Below are 16,853 nucleotides of genomic sequence, written 5' to 3'. Positions count from 1 at the left end.
AGCAAAAATCATACATACCAGTGTAATTATCCATGGAATACATACTCAATGATCACTGATGACCACCACTTATGACCACCTACTTAATACTGTATTGGGCCACCATTCAAATGGATAACAACCACTATTTGTCTAGGCACAGACTCTAATAGATGACTGAAGATGTCCACAGGGATCTGCAGCCATGCAGGTTGCAAGTTTTTCCATAGTGTTGGAATAGATGATAGTTGCATGTCATTACACCTCACTTCCTATTCCAAATTCAGCAGACCTCAAAATGGATTGAGGTCAGGCAAATCTAGAGGCCAATCAAGATGGGTGATATCTTCACTGGGTTTCTCTAACCACTCATGCACAGTATGGGTCAATGTTAAAAAAAAGTCACGGGTTAAGGTTCAATTGGAAAAAGTAAATAGATGATTTGTGCTAGGGTAACTAAGAGTAAGAACAGGTACATGTATAGTCTGTATGACACCATGTCTCTGATATACCAACGACCTCCCTGAGTTTGTGGTACTACACTCAAAGAGGTGGAGAATTAAAAAAAACCTGGGGGTAATTGAGCAATCAGATATGTAGTTCTCTGAGAAGTGCAGACGGGCTGCCAGAACAGGTCATGGAGTTTTGTCAATGATACATAGGAATTTTGCTAGCACAGACAAGGAGGTGATTATTCCTTTGTATAAGGCAATGGTCAGGCCACACCTTGAGTACTGCATACAGGTCTGGAGGCCTCATTTTAGGAAGGACGTAGGAATGCTAGAACGAGTACAGAGGAGGGCAACAAGATTGGTGAGAGGAACAAAGGGGTGCGCTTACAAAAAAAGGCTCAAGTTCTGCAAGCTGCAGCATCTGCAGAAAAGGCACCTGCGAGGTGATCTGATTGAGGTGTATAAGGCCTTGAATGGGGCTGAACTAGACAAACATCTGGAGGGACTGAATGGGTGTAATGGGAAGGTGGGTTTTTTTTTTTTTGGCTGATGCTATTATAAGTGTGCTTTCTTGCATCATATGCCTCAACTAATGCTAATACTTGCATGTACAATAATGGTAGGAGTAAATAAATTTGATGAATTTGAGGTGCAGGTGAAGACATCAAAGACTGATGTCGTTGGAATATCAGAGACATGGAGTCACACAGAGATAAGGAATGCTGAACTGGAATTTGGGGAGTACAATATGTACAGAAAGGATAGACATGATGGGAAGGGAGGAGGGATTATGCTGTTAGTTAAGAAATACATAAAATCTAAGGAAGTGCATCCAGTTGACATGGGTGGACAGAGCAACGTTGAGTCAGTTTGGTGTGACATAAGCACGGGGAAAGGAAAAATGATAGTAGGAATGTGATATAGGCCTAATGACTTTGATGAGTTAGGTTAGTGAACAACTATACAGAGAAAGAGGATGGGCCAGTAAATCAGAATGTCTCATAATGGATCTGACTGGAACTTGTGGGTTGGTCACTTGCACACTAGCAAGACTTTTGTGGATTTACTGGATGCTTGTTTTCTAGAGCAGCAAGTTTGAGAGACAACTAGAGGGAGTAATATTCTTGATCTGATTATCAGCAGTGATTATTTATGCATTAAGAATTTCAGATAAAGGAACCACTTGGTGGTAGCGATCATAGTGAATTGATGTTGGATTTACTCAAAGATGTAACTACCATCAGGAGTAAAGGGAGGCATTTTTGTTTTTGTAAAGGTGACTACAGTGGTCTCACACAGTTTTTAAATTGAATACAGTAGGACCAACTAGTAGTAGTAGTAGTGGCATCATCATCAGCCATTTTCAATCCACTGCAGGATGAAGGCCTCTCCAGCAACTTTCCAGTTCTTTCTGTTTTGAGCACTGGCCATCCATTTACTACCCAAAAACTCATGAATTTCATCTATCCATCTTCGCCTTTGTCTTCCAGGTTTTCTTCTAGCTCCTCTTGGGTAGCATTCTGTTATTTTCTTAGTCCATCTGTCATCATGTCTTCGAGCTATGTGTCCTGCTCAAGACCATTTTAGTTCTTTAGTTTTGATAAGGATGTCCTTTACTTGAGTTTGCTGCCTAATCCATGTGTTTCTCTTCTTATCTAACAGCCTGATTCCCAATATAATTCGTTCCATTCTTCGCTGTGTAGTTCTCAGCTTCTCTTCCATTCTTTTGGTGAGTGCCCAAGTTTCACTTCCAGAAGTCATGGTGGGGAGTATACATTGATTCATTATTTTACGTTTCAGACAAACTGGGATATTGCTCTTCAGTATGTGACTATATTTTCTGAATGCTATCCATCCAAAATTTATTCTTCTCTTGACTTCCAGCCATTTATCATTATTACAGCTAATAACTTGTCCCAGATAAGTATATGACTCCACCTTTTCAATTACTGCTCCTTCAATCATTATTTCCCTTTCTGTGGCATACTTGTTCATCATTACTTTTGTTTTAGCCATATTCATCTTTAGTCCAAAATCCTTACTAACTGTGCATAACTGATTAAGATTTTCCTCTAATTCTTTGGGATCGTGGCTTATGACCACAATGTCATCAGCAAATCGTAAATGGTTTAGGTACTCTCCGTTCACATTCACTCCTTTCTGCGACCAGTCTAATCTTTTGAAAGCTTCCTCAAGGGCAGCAGTAAACAGCTTCGGAGATATTGTATCTCCTTGTCGAACTCCTTTCTCGATTTTAAATTTCCTACTGTCTTTGTCTAGTCTAATAAAGGAGGTAGCACTCTCATATATTTTCTTCCAAATCGTAATATACGGAGTATCTATGCCTTGTCTTTCCAGTGCCCGAAACATTACCTTATGCTGTATGGAGTTAAATGCCTTTTCATAATCCACAAATGCCAGGCATAATGGTGTTTTATATTCATTTGCTTTCTCCATTAGCTGTGATATTACGTGAAGGTGATCCATAGTTGAGAATCCTGTCCTAAAGCCAGCTTGCTCTTTCGGTTGATTCTCATCAAGTATTCTTTCTAATCTGTTAGTAATGACCCTTGTGAACAACTTGTAGATGTGGGATAGCAAGCTAATTGGTCTATAATTTCCAATTTCTGATTTATCTCCTTTCTTATGCAGCAAAACTATGATTGCATTATTCCACTGCTTAGGCATCATACCTTTTCTAATGCACTTTGTGAAGAGCCTTGCCAGTTTTTGTTTTATGTCTCTTCCTCCCAATTTTAACAACTCTACAGTAACTTCATCTTCCCCCGGGGCTTTCTGATTCTTAATTTTCTTCAATGCATGTTCTACCTCATCAGGAAGAATATCGGTTATGTCGTATGTATTGCTACTTTGCAATCCATCTTCCCCACTGCTGGCATCATTCCCCTGCTCCTTGTATAATTCTCTATAGTAGTCTTCTGCTATTTGAATTATCCTATTCCTCAGTTTCAGTATCATTTGTCTTTCTGTATTACTGCTCATGGCTGCTGTTTTAAATCCTTTGTTTTCCCTTAATGCTTGTTCTACTTTTCTTGTGTTAAATCTTCTTATGTCCTCTCTGAGTCTCTTTCTAATGGCTTTGCATAACTCAGTATACTCAATTTTCTCCCTGTCAGTGTTTTTCTTGCTCTTCATTTGTCGTCTTCGGTTCATCATGACAAGTGTTTCTTGACTAATTTTTTCTTCTTTGGATTTCTGTTTCCCTTTAGGTTTCTTGGGCTTTATCACTTTCAGAAAGTTGTAATATTCCTCGTCGATATCTTGGTCCTGAGCAGTCTGCAGAAGCTCAAACTTGTTCTTAAGTTCCAGTACATACTGCTTTTTCTCCTCCTCTGTTATCTCAAAGACCTTTGTATTATTTATTCGAGACAGTTTTTTCATTTCCTTTCCTACATTTATCTTATTCAGGATGGTAACATCATTCACAATATATCTTCTGTTAGTGAGGATGAAGTTGATTTCATTAGTCGTTAATCCATTTGGACTCTTCCATGTCCACTTTCTGTTCACCCTTTTCTTGAAAAAAAGTGTTCATTACTGACAGTCCTTGAGATTCTGCAAATTCCACAAGTCTTTCACCTCTTTTATTTCTTTCACCAATTCCAAAATTTCCTATAGTTCCATTTCTGCGCTGTTTTGCCTTTTTCCAACCTTAGCATTGAAGTCCCCCATAATAATAGTGTAGTGGGGTTTCTGCTCATCTAGAAGACTCTCAATTTCACTGTACATTTCTTCAACCTCTTCATCATCATGGCTCGATGTTGGTGCATAAATCATTATAATCTTTAGCTTGTACCTCTTAGAAATCTTGAGTATTAGTCTTGACACCCTTGGTGATGTACTTTTGAATTCCAAAATGTTGTTTTTAAAATCTTTATGGACCAGAAACCCAACTCCATCTTCACTCCTTTCACTGTTTCCATTGGTGTACAGCAGATTTCCACTTGATAAACATTAGTGATTCATTTGTTCTTCTTGTTTCAGCCAAACCGATGATATTCCAATTCACATTTTCTAATTCCTTTTCCAGCTCTAATATCCTGTCTTCACCGATGAGCGATCTTACGTTGTAACAGACTAAGTTCAGTTTCCGTGCATGGCAGCCTGGTCGTACCCAGAGATTCTTAGCACCCTCTGCTTCCACTCTGATCCTCTCGCTGCCGTAAGAGGGAGAGTGAAAACTGCTGGGGACTGAGGGCCATTTGTATTGTTGTGCTCTCATATGCTGGAGGGTTTGGTCTTTTCCTCTTCACACTGACCAGGCGTGTTGAAGAGAACCACTCTACACGTTCGTTGCCACCTAAGTGATGTAACAGGGCTTACCATCAAGAAGGTGTGCATGAGTGGATTTTAGGGAGGCAGGCCAACCGGACCTAAATCTTCTGTAATAGAGAGAGATATTGGATCCATCAGTGTTTTAGGCTGAGTGTCTGATAAATAACACACAGGATACCTGTTCCCCTCTAAGTAGTGGCATGTGATGCAAAAAAGCAAGTGTATGAGCTTATGCAGCATCAGCCAAAAAAAAAAAAAAAAAATCACAGCATTCCCTCCAAATGCCTGTCCAGTTCCTCCTTAAATTTATTCAACCTATCAACTTCCACAACGGCAGATGGAAGTTTGTTCAAGCAATTAACCACCGGCTGGCTAAAGGAAAATTTCCGCACATCTATTCTACATCTGTCTTTTCTTAATTTGAATTTATGCCCCCCTTAGGTTCGTAATCTGAACAATTGGAAGGATTCCATCAGAATTCAGCATGCACAACCCATTCAAGGCCTTATACACCTCAATCAGATCACTGTGCAGGTGCCTAGTCTCCAGCAACTGCAATTTGCAGAACTTAAACGTCTGGTAAGAGGATCCCTTCATTCCAATCACCAATCTTGTTGCAATTCTCTGTACCCGCTCAAGTAAATCCACATCCTTCCTAAAATGAGGCCTCCAGACCTGAATGCAGTACTCAAGGCGTGGCCTGACCATTTCCTTATACAGAGGGACAATCACCTCCTTTTCCCTGCTAGCAAAATTCCTGTATATCATTGACAAAACCCCATGACCTGCTCTTGCAGCCTGTCTGCATTGCTCAGGAAAACTTCATATCTGACTGCACAATTACTCCCAGGTCTTTTTCATTTTCTACCACCTTAAGTGTAGTACCACACAGTTGTACTTTTCTCTCGGGTTACTTCTACCCATAAGCAGTACTTTGCATTTGTCAAGGTTGCCACTTCTTAGCCCATCTGCCCAAATTATATAGATCCTGTTGCAGTAGCACACTGCCATTATGTCATTAACAACCCTGCCAACCTTTGTATCATCTGCAAACTTTGACACTAAGCCTGACATACCTTCATCAATATCATTGATAAATATACAAAACAACAGTGGACCCAACACCGAACCCTGTGGGACTCCACTAATAACATTAGTCCACATAGAGCAGCACCCATTGATTACCACCCTCTGTCTTCTCCCACTGAACCATCCTTTTATCCATTGCAGCAACTTACCCTTAATACCATTCTGCTCCAATTTGTACAATAGTCTTACATGCACAACAGTGTCAAAAGCTTTCCTGAAATCCAAATATATGATATCAAAATTATTTTTTGCATCTAGTTCTTTGTAACCACATCATAATAACCAATCAAATTTGTCAGACAAGACTTTCCCTTAACAAACCCATGCTGTGTCTGAATTATTGCTGTAGTCTTGTCTAGATGATTCTGCAATGTATCTTTAACCAGTGACTCCAATATTTTACCCGGAACAGAAGTTAAACTAACTAGTCTGTAATTACTCCTGTCACCCTTTGATCCCCCCTATGTGAATTGGGAATACATTTGCACATCTCTAGTCCGTGGGAACCTCCCCTGAGTCCAAGGATGCTCTGATAATTATGGCAAAGGGTTTGCTTAGTTGCTTTGCTGCCTCCTTTAATATAACTGGATAGATTCCATCCACCCCAGGTGCTTTTCTTATGTTTAACTTCAACTATTTCTCCTCCACTTTGCTCTCAGTTATTACAAAATCATTAAGTACCATGCTATAATTTGATAACCTTCTGCCATTTTCAAACCTTAATGATTCCTCATGTGTGAATGTAGATGCTAAATACTCATTCAATTTGTTTGCTATCTGAGCAGGATCATCAACAGTGAAACCATTGATGTCAAGTGGACCAATCAGATTCATCCCCTTTCTTTTAGAGTTTATATAAGTAAAGAAATCCTTGCCGGTTTTTTTAGCATCTTTTTCCAAGGATTTCTCGTAATCTGCCTTCACCTGCCTAACCTCCTTTGTGACCTGATTACAGACTAGCTTATATCTGCCATAGGCTTCTGAGTCACTTGATAATTTATATGCATCCCATGCATTTTTCTTCTCTGTTATGAGTCTCATTAGTTCATTTCATAACCATTTAGGCCTAAACCTTGAACAATATTTCTTAATCAGTATGAAACTTTTAGTAGCATCCACGATTAATTCCTTGAATGCTTCCCACTTAGAATTTACTAAGTGGGAAGCATTCAAGAATTTACTTTGGTAACATCGTCACAGTTTATCCTACTGTAAAGAATTTAAAAACTGTCGAAGACCACTGTACTCACCTTTACAGAAGCAAAAACCCTTTCCTTTACCCCCTTATGGTAATTAAATATTTAAGTAAATCCCTCATCAGCACACTGTGATCACTGCCACCTAGTGGTTCCTTTATCTGCAAATTCTTAATACATGAATGATCACTGCTGATAACCAGATCAAGAGTATTACTCTCTCTGGTTGCCTCTCGAACATGCTGCTGCAGAAAACAATCATCCAATAAATCCACAAAAGTCTGACTAGTGTGTGAGTGACCAAACCACAAGTTCCAGTCAATATCTGGGAAATTAAAATCCCCCATTATAAGACATTCTGATTTACTAGCCCACTCTATTTCTCTGTACAACTGTTCATTGTACTCATTAGGCCTATAACACTCCTACTCTTATTTTTGCTTTCACAGTGCTTATGTCACACCAAACTGACTCAACAGTGCACTGTTCATCTATATCAACTGAGTGCACTTATTTTGATTTTATGTTTTTCTTAATTAACAGCATAACACCTCCTCCCTGCCCATCCTGTCTATCCTTTCTGTACACACTGTACTCCCGAAATTCCAGTTCTGCATTGCTTATATCTGGGTGACACCCCGTCTCTGTTATCCCAACAATATCCGCGTTTGATGTCTTGACCATCACTTCAAATTTATCAAATTTATTTACTATACTTCTAGCATTGGTATAGATGCAGGCATACATGCACCTATTCCTATTCACCCTAACACATCCCATATACCCACCTATTTCACAATGACTGCCATCCGTCCCTGAAAACCCCAACAACCCTCGCTCCAGGTCGCTACTTATTCTAATAGAAGTTGTGCAAGAATCATCTTCACCTGTGCCTGCGGCTACTGTTAAACTATTAGTCCTTGTACGTTCCCAAGCTAGAAGTTTTCCGACCCACCTAACACTGCCTCGATAGCATCAGCAAATATTCTTGCACCCTTTCTATTTAAGTGTATTCCATCCCTGTAGAAGCAGTCTCTCCTGTTAACAACCGATGATGTTATCAACAGCAAATTCTAAATGGGAAGCATTCACAGAATGCTTCTCATCTTGGAAGCTACTAGGCTTTTCACACCAACTTATAAATACTGTTCAAGATTTAGACTTAAATGGATGTCAGATGAACTAATGAGACTTGTGGTAAAATCCATGGATTGCATATAAATTATCAGGTGACACAGAAGCCTATGGTAGATATAGGCTGGTCTGTAATCAAGTTGCAAAGGAGGTTAGGCAAGCGAAGGCAGATTACAAGAAATCTTTGGTAAAGGATACGAAGAAAATCAGCAAAGACTTCTTTACTTATCTAAACTCTAGAAGGAAGGGGGTAAATCAGATTGGTCCACTAGATATCGATGGTTCCTCTATTGATGATCCTGCTCAGGAAGCTGACAAACTGCATCTACATTCAAAACATGGAAATCTGTAGGGAAGTGGAGGCCAGAAGTTTATCAAACTGTAACAATGAGCTAAATGATTGTGTAATAACTGAGAGCAAATTGGACGAGAATTTGTTGAAGTTAAACATAAGAAAGACACTCGGGACCGATGGGATCTATCCGGTTACATTAAAAAACAGGCAGCACAATACGTAAGTAAACCCTTAGTCATAATTACGAGAGCATCCCTGGATTCAGGGGAGGTCCCAATGGACTGGAGATATACAAATGTATCCCCAATTCACAAAGGGAGAGGAAAGGGTGACATGAGTAATTACAGACCTGTTAGTATAACTTCTGTTCCAAGGAAAATAATAGAGTTACTGGTTAAAGAATCATTGTAGGATCATCTAGACAAGACTGCAGTTATAGTTCAGACATAGCATGGGTTTGTTCAGGGGAAGTCGTGTCTGACCAATATGATTGGATACTATGATGTGATCACAAAGGAAGTGGATGCAAAAAAAAAAAAAAAATTATATCATATACTTGTATTTCAGGAAAGCTTTTGATGCTGTTTCACATGGAAGACTGCTATACAAATTGGAGCAATATGTTATTTAGAGTAAGTTGCTGCTATGGATAAAGGGATGGGTGAGTGGGAGAAGACAGAGTGGTAATCACTGGACACTGCTCGTCGTGGAATAATGTGGTTTGGTATTAGGTCCATTGTTTTCTATATTTATCAATGATACTGATGAAAGAATATCAGGTTTAATATCCAAGTTTGTAGATGATACAAAGGTTAGTAGAGTAGTTAATGGCAGTAATAATGGTATGCTGCTGCAATAAGGGTCAAGAAAAGTTGGGCAGATGGGGTGAGAGGTGGTAACTGAAGTTTAACATTGACAAATGCAAAGTACTGCACATGGGTATCAGTAACCCTACAGTAATGTAGCAAATGTGTAGTACTACACTCAGGATAGTGGAGAATGAAAAAGACCTGGGTGTAATTGTGCAGACGGGATGTCAGAGCAATGCATACAGTTCTTGTCAATGATATAGAGGAATTTTTCTGGCAGGGATAAGGAGGTGATTATCGCCTTGCATAAGGTAATGGTCAGGCTACACCTTGAGCACTGCAACAGGTCTGGAGGCCTCATTTTAGGAAGGACGTAGAGCTGCTGGAACAAGTACAGAGAAGGGAATGAGATTGGTGAGGAGAACAAAGGGTTGCTCTTACCAACAAAGGCTTAAGTTCTGCAAATTGCAGCATCTGCAGACTAGGCTCCTGCAAGGTGATCTGATTGAGGTGTATAAGGCCTTAAATGGTTTGAGCAAGCTCAATGATGATGGGATTATTCCTTTTGCTCAGATTACGCACCTGAGGGGGTATAAATCTAAATTGGGGAAAGACAGTTGTAGAATAGATGTGGAGAAATTTGCCTTTAGCTAGCAGGTGATTGATTGCTGGAACAAACTTCCATTTGTTATTATGGAAGTTGATAGCTGAAATAAATTGAAGGAAAATCTGGACAAACTTTTGGAGCGAATGGATGAGTGAAATGGGAAGTGTTTTTTTTTTTTACTGATGTTGTATAAGCTTGCTTTCTTGCGTCATATGCTTCTACTAATGCTAATTCTAATGACATGGCTCAAAATATCATCTTGGAAAATCTTGTTTCTGTCCAGGAAAAATGCAACATGGCAGTGTGCACTTGGTCTCCTAAGAGCTGCTAGTAGACCTCACCAGTGAAATGCTGGTCCGTATGCACCATGGGTTGTATTTCTCACCACCAAAACATTTATTATTATTATTATTAGCTATATGATGCAAGGAAGCCTGAGGCTTATGCTGCACCAGCCAAAAAAAATTTTCCCGAGTTACCCTGAGAGAGAGAGAGAGAGAGAGAGAGAGAGAGAGAGTCAGAAGTAGAAGGGAATCACCAAGAAAGAGAAGAATGATGATATCCAGCTGAGGACTCTGGTGCCAAGCCAATACTCACCAAATGTGAGACCCCTGGTGTTACTTGCCCCATATTAAGCAACCACTACTACCTGCCTGGATAGTAGGCACCATGCACTATGGGTCCAGGGACTCGTGTTGCTTTAGCTACATACAAAGGCGTCCATTAGAACATTGTGCCAGGTATATGGATTCATCCAACGAGCACACTCCAGTTGGACACTGGAAGTTTCTAATCTTCCAGTGTCCAACCATCATGTTATTGATGCCATAGCATTTGCCAACAATGATGATCAGTGGTGAGGTGAGAGTGTCTCTTGGATCATCTGCCGTAGAATTCCAAGTCTGAGTGTACAGTGCATCATCATTTGGAACAGTGTTCTTGCATTCCCCATATTGTATTGTGATGTCGACTGTTGTACAGTTGACATTGCAATGTAAAGGCCCAACTTGCTATTGGATCTTTACAATGCACTGCACCTTTTGCTCACTACGAACATCCACTTTGTGTAACCCTTTACAGTTTTGTCCTTGGGAGATGGTAGATGGTTTGACCCACTCAACACCATTCTTTGTACATCTTAACCACATTGGGCTGTGAGTAACTGACATGATGTGCAGTTTCCAATAAGGAAGCACCAATGTGTGAGCTCCCACAATCATGCCCTTTTGAAACTCTGTGATATCTTTATTACATTCCATAGCTGCTACTATATCACTTTGATTTGCATGACCAGATGCAAATTACTAATGCTCTAGTGTACAAAGCTGTTAGGCTTTTTATACTGCAAGCTATGTGGCATACTCCATTACAGATAGGGTAGTCACAATTCAGTGATCAGTGAGTGAATGTCACCCCTATGTTCTCAGGCAAGAGTGCAACTGCACACAGGTCATTCAAATGAAAATTTCAAAAACCAACATAAAATGTATATTATACATAAACTGATAATAATCTTGTGTCACATTACTGATTGAAGCCTGCTGGCAAAACAAAGCACCTACATGGCATGGGCACATTCTGCTGGCTTTATTTGGAAACAGTCAATTTCCAAAATGGCAGGCCCTTGCAGTCATGCACCAAGGTAGAAATATGATCTGTAATCTGATTTCTGAAATCAAAAGGAATAAAACGTGATGAAATTTATTGCATACAACAATCTCTGTGCACCAAGAATGAATGAAACAATCCCTTACATGTCTGTGCACCAAAAATGAGCGCCAATCTATTGAATGAATGTTTGCACAATCTCGTGGTCATGTGCGCACTCTCAAAGTCATCTGAGCATGCACAGCTCATTTAGTATTTATTTTATTCTATCTCTAACATCTATATTTTGTTAGTATTCAGTATGTGTTTATTTTCACTTGCTGAAGAAGGGGTTCATTACCCTGAAAGCTTCTTGTATTATCTTAACTTAACTTAACTTACTTATTAAAATCTAGTTACTGTTTCCACTGGATGTGCAGTATTACTCTCTTAAATCATGGTATCCAGTACCACAGGCCCATTCTCCTTTATAGGATTATATTTGCTAATTAGATCATATATATTGTCTAAGTTTACTCAGAGTCCACAACAATTCGACTGAATAAGTGTGCACTTCATTGGAGATTATCAAGCATGTCTGATTGCTTATGGGATGTTGGTTGTTTGAGCCTGTCTCTTCTTGTTTTTTTTTTTTTTTTTCCTTTTTCGGAACATTGGTCTACTGATGTCCATATTCTCTACATGAATTTCAAGAAGTGGTTCATCTTCGTATGATTTTTTGGATTTTTGATTATCTCTTTCAGAGTGCATTTGCTTTACTGGCTGCTGTACAGTATTTTATTCTAGCAGTATTGTTAGTAGTGTATTTACCAAATGAGTTGAATGCCATTGAGTAGGCTGTTCTTTTCATGTAGAGGACTGATCTTGCTCAATCAGATATTGAGATGCTTGGTGGAACTGAAAAATCAGTTTGTACTGTTATGGAGCATTGCTTTTGAAGCATAAGATGAATTTAACAGAAACTAAAAAATGTTTTTTTGCTTCTTGGTATGACACCTTGTGTTCGGCTTTGTACTTTTGATTTTTCTTTTCTCTCTGCCACTGGATGCACTCCTTTCAATATGCCAAATGATTTCCCTTACAGTTTGGGCAGCATTGTGTTTCAGTGATGAAGTCTATGTGAACATTTTCTTTTAAACCACAAGAGGCACAGATGGTTACTCCCTGCAGACTGCTTGTGAGTGTCCAAATTTTTGGCATTTAAAATACTGGACCAGGTTTGGAATGTAAGGTCGAATTTTGCAATTTAAATATCCAGCTTTAAGAGTTAATGGTAGAATTGGTGTTTTAAATGTAAGAATGACTGTCTGAGTAGAAGTAAGTATTCCATATTTCTTAACAACTATCCTTTTAGCATTAGAAAATTATCAGGCGGCACTGGCTAACTTTGCAGACAAGGCTTTCCGCAGACAGAAAGGACTTGCCAACTGAGAATAATTATGTAATAAGTGTACTACCACTGTATATAGTTGCCTCCTTGGTATTAATCGTATTGTTACAAGACCTCTGATGAGGAAATGTATTTGTATTGATTGCCAGAAGGCAATATTAGCGTTCAGAATATATAAGTCGATGTGCCAGGATCACTGTTGGGTGAACGGTGTCCTGGGACTTCGGCCTGTAATAAGGTACATAAATTGTAAATCTTAAATTGTATAAATTGTAAATCATAAATTGTATAAATTGTAAGATATATGTCGGACCTCATTGTAACCGAACTGGTAGGTCCTAACTATCTGTATAGTTGTATAAGTTGTGAAGGTTAATATAGAAATTGGTGCCTTCAACAAATTGTAATAACTTAGTTGCAAGTGTTATGGATATACAGTATGGTCAAATGTCTGATGATTGGTCTCAGGCAAGAGACTTATTGTTCGTAATCATTCCTGTGAAGATCCTGGATCAGAAGATGTTTTGCTAAACCACAAATTGTAAATCATGTACAGTTACTCTTCAGCAGCGGATAGGGGAAACCCTGGAGCCCACAGAAAATAATAAAATACTTTGAATCCTTTTAGCATTTATTACATTTTGATCACTTAGTTCCTGAACAATACATTAAGGGGATCCCACTCTGCTAATACCCCTTTAGAGGAATTCAGGGTGGCATGCGGGGTAATATTTGTGGGGAATTCCACTAATATTAGGGGAGATGAGTGCTCACCCCTAGAAGGTATCCAAATTTTAATCTTTGGACCATTTTTGGAGGGCCCGACATATTTTCAAGACATTTCTGAATTAAGAATGGGGAGAGCTTACTCAAAGGATGGTCAGTCAAAGAATATAATATGAAAAAAGGAGGAGCTGAGTTTTCAGTTTTCTCTTTTTTGCCTTTTTGCATTGATGCATTCATATCCTCTCTGTTTGGGAGATCTAGATCGTAAGATCATTGTTCATTGTCTGTTGGTCTTCAGCTAAACTATAACAATAGTAATCATCAAAATATGGATTACAGCAAACTGTGGTTTGCTATAAACTATCTTTTACAAAGAGCATACTTGTTACCAGTAATAGTGACATGTCTATTTATGTTCATCATTGCTCCTTTTAGCCCTGGGAGTGATTTTCTTTTCCCAGGTTACCGTCCCTACCACATGGAGGCAGCAGCAGTGCCACCAGTGACCAAGCAGTTGAAAAAGTTAGTTGGGTTAGTACGGTTTAAATAAATAGAGATATATATACAAGGAAAGAAAAGTGGATTTCCTTTCTGGATTCCTACTTGAAACCTTTTAAGAATAAAGAATCATTTGAGAAAAAAAAAAGAAGAAAAGGCATTGGAAAATAAATATAACTAATCTGCTGAGAAAGAGTACTCTATATATCGCACACAAAAGATCGCTTGACACTTGGGGCCATATTCTGATCTGTATCTATTTCCCCAGTAAAATTGGTACATAAATTATGAATCTGGGAAAGCTTTTGATATGCTCTGGCTGCTAAGAAGCTTGACCCCCTACCAGTTTTCTCTTACCAAGGTGGCACTATATTTACATAACCAGTGTCTGTATTACCACCCCCTCCACAAGCCATTAAGGCTTCTAAACAAAGACCCTTTTTTTCACCATCTTTGCTCAAATGTGTTCCATCTTCACAAAATAGAGTCCTTCTACGTACTAAGAATAGAACATGCTGATAAAATACCCCCTCAATCCACAAGATCCTTCCCACAAGATTTGAATTGTTCCATAAGATTTTTGGCATATATGTCCTAATATCATGCCTGGGCAGAATTGCAGACACACATATATATATATATTCTGACCAAAGGTGCAGTATTTTTTCAGCATGTTTCCACATTTATTCCACAAAACATCACCCGTTTAAGTGCATTTAATTTCATGTCCCTGCAATAATTCTCTCTTTACCTTCCACCCCTTAAAATCTGACAATCTGTAATTAATCATCAATTGTAATTGTTCATTGTCTGTTGGTCTTCAGCTAAACTATAACAATAGTAATCATCAAAATATGGATTACAGCAAACTGTGGTTTGCTATAAACTATCTTTTACAAAGAGCATACTTGTTACCAGTAATAAGAAAACTTTGACAAATCTAAAAACTGTAATCTAATTTTTTAAATCATATTTCTTAATAACAAAAAATACTTCTTTGAACTTGTGAAATTTAACATTTATCATTTTTGGAGTCCTGGAACTTAATCGAACACACATAATATAATAACTCAAGATTAAAGTTGGATGTTTTATTGTACTGCTGTTTTCTTCCTTCTAATATATTATACAATAATTAAAATGATTTTAACTGAAGCAATGTGTAGAAATATTTCAATTAAAATTAATATCAATAAAATATTACCTCATGTGCTCTTCGCGAATCAGTATACAAACGGTAGGACGACCTGACATTCTCCAGTATCTACCAACAAAATGCAGTTCATTCTGGAATGAAATTCAAATAGCGCACACTTTCAATTAAGAAATAATATTTTCAATTTAGCAATAAAGTGCTAAAAGTAACCATTAGAAAATTCTTAATGGTACTATTGATATCAAGTACATTTATTAATTAATTTCAAGTAAGTTGTTTTTAAACACAGCTCTGATTATTTTTAGTGCAAGTTAAATTAATAATAATACTGTGTATTATAATACTTGAATTACTGTTCAAGGTTTAGGCCTAAATGGATGTCAGATGAGGTAATGTAATGAGACTTGTGGCAGAAAAGAAAAGTGCACTGGATGCATACAAATCATCAGGCGACACAGAAGCCCATGGCAGATATAAGCTAGTCTGTAATCAAGTCACAAAGGAGGCTAGGCAAACAAAGGCAAATTACAAGAAATCATTGCCAAAGGATGCAAAGAAAAACAAGCAAAGACTTCTTAACTTATATAAACTCTAGAAGGAGGTGGATGAATCAGGTTGGTCTAATTGATATTGATAGTTCCACGGTTGATGATCCTGCTCAGAGAGCTGACAAACTGAATGAGTACAGGTATTTTGCATCTACATTCACACGAGGAATTCTGTAGGGAAGTGGACGACAGAAGCATATTAAACTCTAACAGGGAGCTTAATAATTTTGTAATAACTGAGAATTTGATAATGTTGCCCATGGAAGACTACTGTACAAATTGAAGCAGTATGGCATTACAGACAAGTACTGGATGAAATGCTGGTTGAATGGGAGAAGACAGAGAATGGTAATCAATGGACACTGCTCTTCATGGACTAATGTTATTAGTGGAGTTCCATAGGGTTTGGTGTTGGGCCCATTATTGTTTTGTCTATTTATCAAAGATATTGATGAAAGTATATCAGGCTTAATGTCCAAGTTTGCAGATGATACAAAGGTTGGCAGGGTTGTTAATAACAATATGCTACTGTTATTAACAACTGCTTCCGTAAAGGTGACTACAGTGGTCTCAGACAGTTTTTTGAATTCTATACAGCGGGATCAACTTATGATGTTACCAACAGCAAATTCTGAGTGGGAAGCATTTAAGGAATTAATCATGGAAGCTACTAAAAGTTTCATACCTACCGTGGAGATCGTTCCAGACCTCCTCTTACACCTATATAACAGCTGCTTGGCTAAGGGCATCTTCCCCAAAAAATGGAAGACAGCAAAGGTAAAATTAATCGCCAAAAATTCAAACAAACCACCCCACCTGCCAAACTCCTATCAGCCAATAGCCCTGCTGCCGGTTGCAAGCAAACTGCTTGAAAGACTACTCTGTACAAGGATAAATCAGCATTACCAGGCAGCGAAACTCACAGAGACATCGCAATACGGATTCAAGAAGGGTTCGTCTACTGTGGAAGCCTTGCGTAGCCTATCGGAATCAGTAGCAAACTGCAATAATAAATATCTTCTAGCCATCTCTGTTGACTTCGCTGGGGCGTTCGACACCATTTGGTGGCC

At 38.5% G+C, this 16,853-nt stretch overlaps 1 protein-coding gene across 3 annotated transcripts in view; it reads right to left on the bottom strand.

Annotated features, from left to right (window-relative positions):
* The window catches only part of LOC150082968 (putative phosphorylase b kinase regulatory subunit beta), a 735,196-nt gene that overhangs the window by 301,275 nt on the left and 417,068 nt on the right, over nucleotides 1–16,853 (bottom strand). For all 3 annotated transcript variants that reach the window (XM_090377701.1, XM_090377699.1, XM_090377700.1), the window contains exon 18: nucleotides 15,284–15,366. In XM_090377701.1, the coding sequence (XP_090233827.1) occupies nucleotides 15,284–15,366 (83 nt within the window). The remainder of the gene's footprint in view (nucleotides 1–15,283; nucleotides 15,367–16,853) is intronic.

Source organism: Mastigoproctus giganteus, chromosome 7 (genome assembly GCF_048544385.1).
Source record: "Mastigoproctus giganteus isolate SK-2022 chromosome 7, ASM4854438v1, whole genome shotgun sequence".
In the NCBI taxonomy this organism is placed as follows: Eukaryota; Metazoa; Arthropoda; class Arachnida; order Uropygi; family Thelyphonidae; genus Mastigoproctus; species Mastigoproctus giganteus.
This window is presented reverse-complemented; position numbering and strand designations above follow the sequence as displayed.